This window comes from Benincasa hispida, chromosome 11 (genome assembly GCF_027475165.1).
Source record: "Benincasa hispida cultivar pf3 chromosome 11, pf3_genome.v1.1, whole genome shotgun sequence".
NCBI lineage: Eukaryota > Viridiplantae > Streptophyta > Magnoliopsida > Cucurbitales > Cucurbitaceae > Benincasa > Benincasa hispida.
This window is the reverse complement of record NC_143488.1, coordinates 63,540,808-63,548,604: the sequence shown is the minus strand read 5'-3', so window position 1 is coordinate 63,548,604 and position 7,797 is coordinate 63,540,808. Positions and strand designations below refer to the sequence as shown.

Genomic DNA, 7,797 nt, shown 5'->3' with positions numbered 1-7,797 from the left:
TAAGCATGACTAGCGGGATAAATAAAATGGTCGATGTGCACATTGGCGGTAGGAAGGTTTCCATAGGTGATTGTATTGAGTGATGATATGATATGCATGCCACGTGTAGCATTTTGGAATAAAGGTTAATCATTGCATGAATAAATCCATGATCATGCATAGGTACACTGTGATTATTATCATGTGATTGGTTTCCCAAAATGATGATTTTCATCTTTAAAAGAACCACTCACTGGGCTTAGTAGCTCATACTTTTCAAATTGTTTTCCTAACTCCCCCCTCCCCCCTCCAGGTAGCGGAAGGTGAGAAGTTCCAGAGTGCTGCTAAGGTCAAGGTCTGCCACGTGCCACAATTACACTTCTGGAGAGTTATTACGGTTGTCGTTGTAAACTTTGCTGTTAAGTCCTTAAGTTGTATAAACGTTATATCACTGTCGTAATAAAAGATGGGCCTACTTAAATCTGTTATAGTTTATCTCCTTGACTTAATCATTCCGCTGTGTATAAGTTATAGTATGGTATCAGAGTTATTCCGCAAGAATCATTAGGCAGAAAGTGTCAGCTCAAGGGTTGATAACTGCTGCAGTCGCATCCCTCTCCCAGGCTGAGAAGGTGGTCTGGGGGCGGGGTGTGAGATCTATACTTTAAAAAGAAACTTTATTTTATATATTTAACTATTTCTTACTCAATCAAATCTATTTTCTATATTTTATGAGTTAAATACATCATTTTTTGAAAAAAAAGTATACCATATTCATTTTTTTTAAATAAAGCTATTTTTCTTAATATTTAAAAATTAGTCTATAAAAGATATAATTTATCATACTAAATAATTATTTAAAATTTTAAATTAAAAAAAAAAAAATTTAAAAGGTTGATTATAAGTCTATTTTAATTATTATATCTAAAATAATATATTTTTGTATTTATTTACCGAACACTCTAACCTACTTTTTCAAGTTTAAGCTGGAACTTATCAAACACTCTTTTACTTCTTTTCACAGCTGATGTTTCTAAAAGCACAACTACCAACAATTATTTTAAAAGCTATAATAATCTTAAACGGAGCCTTGGAAAAGAAACATAAAAACAAAAATAAAATAAAAAAAGCAGGAAATGAAAAATATAAAAATAAAACCATTAGCAAGTGGACGTTTTCATATATCTTAATTTGAAAATAAATACTAACTGTGGTAATGGTAAATCATCTCTGAAACTAAATTCATTAGCACATCCATCTATATTTACATGCAAAATACATTAATAACACACAACTAAAAACACACCAGAAAGGAAAAGAAAACGACGCGGTTCTCCTCCTTTTTGCTTGTCCAAATTATTTCCTCTCATGCAAATATATATTTTTCTAATATACAAATCTGAACCTCTCTCTCCCTTCCTTCTATATCACCATATATAAAAAGTGATTATTATTTTCAAGGGAAAAGAAAGACTCAGATTGTATATTAATTTTTTTTCCCTTTTTCTCCTCTTTTATTTTGGTCCACTCGAACTGCTGTCAAACGGCGGTTTTAGCGCCATCTGGCGGCAGTTTCTTTTTGGGCATTGAAGTAGACGGCAGCAACGGGGAGTCCCAGATCGTTGTCGATGGCGAAGGCTCGAGTGTTGAATTGATCCCTTGAAGAGGGTGGATTCACTGATTGTCTTCGTTTCTGCTTAAATAGAACAAAAACAAACCTGTGGATTCCTATGTTTGGTGTTGGAATCTCGTAACTTACTATCTCTCTCCCTGTGTTTCATTTATTTACAAAATTTATTGGTTTTAATATTGTAGCTTAATAGTTAAGATATATTTATATTGATCGTCAATAAAAAATTATAAGTTTATTCTCTTTCTCATTATAAGAAAAATCTGCTTAATTAAGAAGGAAAATGACAGAAGAGGATGGAGCTCTGCCCATTTCTAACTTGTATGTAAAAATTCCAGTTTCTTTTAATCTTTAATTGATCTATTAAAAATATTTAGAAAATTAGGAAATAAAATTTCAGTTTCTTTTAATCTTTAATTGGAGATTTTTTTTTTTTTTTTTTAAATCTTACGTTTCCCCTCCATAAAACTCAAGAAGAAAGCGCAATATCACCATAAGTCAACTTGACACAAATCTTATGTTATTAACCTAGATGTTTGATCTGAATAATAATAATAATAATAAAAAAAAAAGAATCCGAGGGAGTTTTCTTTAAATTAAATTTTTTATATAGAAAATACTTGAGTGTTATCTAAGCTGCACAAGCAATTGTCCAAAAAATTTTCGTGTAGCAAGTTGTTTTTTTAAAAATGATTTTTTCTTTATAAATTTTTTTATACACTAAAAGGAATGTGAAGCATGAAATTAGGTTGCACCTAATAATTTCTCTTAAGGTGGTCTAAACCATAGCTAAGAAGGAAAGGAAATAGACAATATATGTATATATTTAAAAAGTTTTTCTTCTAATCTCCCCACTAGAAAGTTTTTTATTTTTTTATTTTTTACTTTTTTTAGAAGAAATTTTATTATTATTATTATTTATTTTGAATATATATATTTGGTAGGAAAAGTTACCGAATGTGGTGTCTGTAGTGCCAGGGATATCTGTTACGATCCTGCAATAGAGGTTTCACAATTAAAACTATTTAGGGTCTATTTGGTAGAGAATTTGAAAACAGAAATTTGAAACAAGGGATTAAATAAAAACAAAGTTGTATTTCATGTTTTTAGATATGTGTTTGGTAGCAGAATTTAGAAATTGAATTATAATATAAACAATTGTAAACTAGTTATAGTTACTAAATTTTAGTTGACAATAAATTATTATTAATTTATTTATGAATATATTTTATGCTAAAAAATTGTATAATTATTATTTTGTAATATAATATAATTTAAAATTGAAATTTTGGTCCCTGTGGTTTAGAGTAAGTTAAAATTTAAGTCTTATTGTTTATAATTATAATTTACCCCCTATGGTTTGATAAAAGCTTCCTAATGAATACTTCATATGGTAGGAGCTATTTAAGAGGATTTAAAAAGCCATATGAACTATTAAGCTGTAGGAACTAAATTCTAAATCTTAAAATCATATGGACTAACTTTTAACTTGATCCAAATCATAGGGACGAAACTTGAATCTTAACCTATTTTACTTTAGAATACATTACATAATATTTTTTTTATTTTTTTTTATAAAAAATTGAATTAGGTTTATAACATGGCATTTTATATTTCTAAATGTTTTTATCTTTATCTAATATAATTTTGCTTTTAAAATTTTAAAATTCAAATTATGGATACAAAGAAAACATAAAAATATTGCTTTTAAAATTTGCAGTGTTTGGATCACATAATCTCAAAACAATTTTCAAAAATAAAATTTGGGTTGTCTGCCAAACATATATTCGCTGAACTCAACCAATCTGAAAACATAAAACAAAATCTAAATTGCGAAAGTTTTCCTTAGTAACTTTTGATTATGTTTTCAGATGCAAAAGTTAAAAAATAATAAGTAAATAAACAAATAAATAAGAAACCAAGATGGGAGTTTTTTTCCTCCTTTTTCTTTTTTTCTCTCTTACTTTTATTAATTAAAAAAATATTTTTTTATTGATTTGTTCTTATAATTTTTTTTAGAAATTTTCATGGATATAGATATTTTTCGATATTTTAACCTATTTTAATAAGTTTGTACTATCTACTTTGAGGTTAAAAGTTAGATTCTTCTATCTAAATATTGTAATAAAAAAAAAACAACTTTAACTTAAAAAATGCTAATAAGGAGAACAAGTTGACAAATATACCCTCAATTAAGATATAGCAAATAAGGAGTACAATCGAGTAATTATGCCTTTAGTGAATGCAGAATAAATTATACAAGTAAGTAAATAAATACTATATTGCAGTTTATGAGAAATAAAGGGGATCTTCCAACGGTCAAAATACATGTATTTCTCTTCTCTATAAAAGAAGATTTTTTAATTTTAATAAATGTAAAAGACAAATATTAGATTATTTTCAATGTTTTCTTCAAAAAATAAACTAAAAATATAACCAAATGAAACCCAAATAAGACAAAAAAAATTTTAGGCAAGACAAAAATGAAAGAAAAATCTGCAAAATTAGCCAAAATCCAAAATACTTTCATAATCCAGTAACGACAAATATTACATCGATTCTCGCATTATTATTCTTCAAAATCAAATTTGATTGGACGCTGGAGGTTCAAATTCCCATACTCTATATTGTACTCCAAAAACAAAAAGTCAAATTTAATTTGGTTGGTTTCACATGCACATGCAATATGTAATATAATTTCATCACACATATATAGCCTTGAAAAAAAACCAACTCATATGTAAATGTTTAATTACCAGTGTAAATGCTCCCTTAAATAAGGATCACTTGGTCTAGGAACATCTGGGTCAGTCATAATCTGAAAATAATAATAATAATAATAATAAATCAAGTAATGAAAACATTAAGAGATATTTAGATAAAACACAACTCTAGTATATTTTTTATAGTTCAAAAGAAGGAACATCACAAATATGAAGAAGAGAATTCAAAACCTACAATTTCTTAAGAAAATATCGATGTTGTAAGCATTAAACAAATTCATGAGAGAAAAATTATATAGGAGATTTGCAAAAATAGAAAAATAAGGAAAATTATTTATACAAAGTAACAAAATTTTAATATTCTTTTATAGAGACTGATAGAAGTTCATTAGTATCTATCAGTAACAGAAATTGATAGAAGTTTATCACTGATAGACGCTGATATACATACTAAACTATGTCTAGTGAAAAAAGTTGTGGTAAATTTAATCTTTTTTTTTTCTTTGTGAGCTTGAAAACTAGTATAACTCTAACAAATAATCAAAAAGGGAAATTCTTATTAATAGAAAAATCTAAAAAATATTTACATTTTTTTCTTATTTTTCAAAAAAATTATTCAACATGCAAGACATAAATTTGAATATCTAAACTTTTTTTTTATTGATATAATTAATATTTATACTTAGGTTGATAGACCAAACAATTCAAAATCTTAATTTTTCTTTTCTTCAGCATGCAGAGCGAGCTAGAGACTCGAACCTCAAATAAATCATTGATTCATATCCGTAACGAGTAAAGAAAGAAGCAATTGGGCCAGTCAAATATTGAAGAAAAGGGGGAAAAAAGAAAAAACCAAACCAGCGTGAAGAAAGATCTCAACTCTCCTCCCTGAATTGCAACCCTAGGTTTAGTAGCAACAGCAGAAGGAAAGAACTCATGGCCATTGAAAACTTGCTTGTTATTACTATAAAAAACACACATCTCCATGCTTTGAGTGAAGGAATCAAGAACATCTCCTATCACTCTCCCAACAACAAGAGGCTCTGATGACATTATTGATCTTGCCATTTCTTAATTTTTCAAGCACAACTCACAAAATTAAAGGGGAAAAAAAAAGCTTTTGGATTTAGGAAAACACTGTTCTTCAGATCCTAATTAGGGTTGTTTTTTCCCTTTTCTTTTTGTCTATGTGCTTTAGAAAGCTCAAGCTTTGGTGTTGGTATTTATAGTGTTTATGGAAGGCTCATTTAATAGATATAGATGTTGCTTGGTGTTTCTTGGCAATAAAGTGAATGTTTCTAGAAGCTTTTATTAATTATAAAATTGAGTGTCAATACTGGTTGTAATTATTCATTTTAAAGCATGAATTGAGTTATTCTTTATGTAGGAGAAAAAAAAATCATATAGCACTGTTACCATTTCAGCTCACCTATTTATTTATTATTTTTTATTTAGTGTCAATACTTTTGAGACTTGTGGCCTGTCACTGAATTTTAGGTTTGTCTTATGTTTATTTGGTCTATGAATTATTATTTTTGGTATCTAAAAAAACTTTGAACTTTAAAAAGTATTTAAAATGGGCTTTGTTCTTTCAATATCTTATATATCTAATAGATCTCTGAATTTTTTATTTATATTTTGAAGGATTTTATATTTGAAAAATCCTCATATATACTAGTTAGATGTAAAATTAAAAATTTAATGTCCTATTAGACATAAAATTTAATTTAATGTTAAATAGATTAGTTAATTTTTAAGAATTTTAAATATGTCATAGAACTTTCGATACAAGACTGAAAGTGAACTTGGTAGACACAAAATTGAAAGTTTAACAATTCATTAGATTTTTTTTTTTAACTTCATAAAATCATTAGACACAAACAATAACAAAAGTAATTAGGGACTAAATTGGAAAAATGCTTCTTAAAGAAATTAGAAATAAAAATTTCTAAGGACTTGTATGGATTGGCTAGGGAAAAAACTATTTTTCAAAAAAGTCAATTCTATTTTATCTCTTTTGATAAAAACGGTTTAAAATGTACTTTGAAATTGCTTCAAAATCTATTTTAAATGGTTGTCAAACACTTCAATTTTTTCCAAAAGGATTTATTTTCAAAATTAAACACTTGAAAAGTTAAACTAAATATACTCTAAATTAATGATTAAAGTGTTTTCAGTATAGATTCTTGACTATGTTCTCACATTAACAAAATTTTTATTTTTGTAAAAAACAATCTCAATAAATAAAAAGTACTTAAAAATATTTCCTTATTATAAACATTATTATTATCGAATAAAAGTTAGTGAGGTTGATATGAATACAGTTCAACTAGTATGAATTTGTACTATCAATCTCGAGTAGTCGAAAATCTTCTAAAGAAAAAAAAAATCATATTTGTAATTAATAGAATCATTTGAAAAAAAATACTTAAATTGAAAGGTATTTTGGACACACCTCTTTAAGATGTACTTTAAACATAGAAGGTATTTTGAACACATCTCTTTAAGATGTACTTTAATCACACTTGGGTTTGAATTTTTTAAAGATTAGATCCAAATTTTTTCTTCCTTTTTTGGTTATTGTATGGGTCATCTTAATGTCCGTTTGTATTGGCTTGTGGAATTTTTTTTTCAAAAAAAACCATTTTTATATAAACACTTTTGATAAAAACTTATTAAAATACACTTGAAAAACTGTTTAGAGTGGTTGTCAAATACTCTAATTTCTTTTAAAATGACGTATTTTTTAAATTAAATACTTGAAAATGTATTCCAAACACACCCTTAGCTACCTTGAAAAACACTTTTGAAATCATGATCAATTTTTCTGAAAACAACCATAGGTTATTTTTTTAATATAATATATTATGATGGGGATCAAACCTCTGATCTTGAGTATGAGTTGAACTATGCTCATTTATAACTATAGATGATTATTTTTCTACTTTCACAAAATCTCTCACGATATATTTTTGAATTAATATACTTTTTAGGTCATAAAATGCACTCTTAAAATTATTTTCCCTCTTAAAAAAGTTCATGCAAATGAGAAGGCACTACATTCAATGCACAAAGAAAAAAGTCAAAAGAAAACAAAAGAAAACATACGTCATTTTAGAAAAATGTTAGGGTCATTTTCCAAAAGAACTTTGGTTATAAATTGAGCATTAAGTTCCTCTTAATAGGTCGGAAATCCCGTAATCTCTCGAGTTTGCTGAGAATTTCTTCAATTCCGTCCATCTGATGGTAATAATACTTCCTCTAAGTGTAGGAATTTTTTTGGCAAAACAGTTCTCTTCTTTGCAAGGCCTATTTATACTTGGACTTGCATGTAAGCTTATCTTAATTCAATGCTGCTTGACTTATTAATCCTCAATCCAACATTTCTAAGGCTACCACATAACCAATTTATTATTTAATTAAGCTCAATCTCCAGCTTAACTCCATCGCATGGGCTTGCGGCCA

At 27.2% G+C, this 7,797-nt stretch overlaps 1 protein-coding gene across 1 annotated transcript; it reads right to left on the bottom strand.

Moving 5' to 3' along the window:
- Positions 1-1,173: 1,173 nt before the first annotated feature.
- LOC150032808 (protein CENTRORADIALIS-like) lies at positions 1,174-5,539 on the bottom strand. Its single transcript, XM_090306538.1, has 4 exons — positions 5,191-5,539; positions 4,366-4,427; positions 2,564-2,604; positions 1,174-1,749 (listed from the first exon to the last, which is right to left on the bottom strand). Exons 1-4 carry the CDS (start codon positions 5,398-5,400, stop codon positions 1,532-1,534), a joined length of 531 nt encoding a protein of 176 aa, XP_090162664.1. The 5' UTR covers positions 5,401-5,539; the 3' UTR covers positions 1,174-1,531.
- Between the last annotated feature and the right edge of the window lie 2,258 nt (positions 5,540-7,797).

What these genes read in the sequence shown, in the direction of transcription:
- LOC150032808 (XM_090306538.1), bottom strand. Translation starts at nt 5,400, where the DNA reads ATGGCAAGATCAATAATGTCATCAGAGCCTCTTGTTGTTGGGAGAGTG. An exon ending in TGAGATCTTTCTTCACGCTG is followed by an intron (nt 4,428 to 5,190) that starts GTTTGGTTTTTT and finishes TATTATTTTCAG; the next exon opens with ATTATGACTGACCCAGATGT. An exon ending in TTAAGGGAGCATTTACACTG is followed by an intron (nt 2,605 to 4,365) that starts GTAATTAAACAT and finishes CCTCTATTGCAG; the next exon opens with GATCGTAACAGATATCCCTG.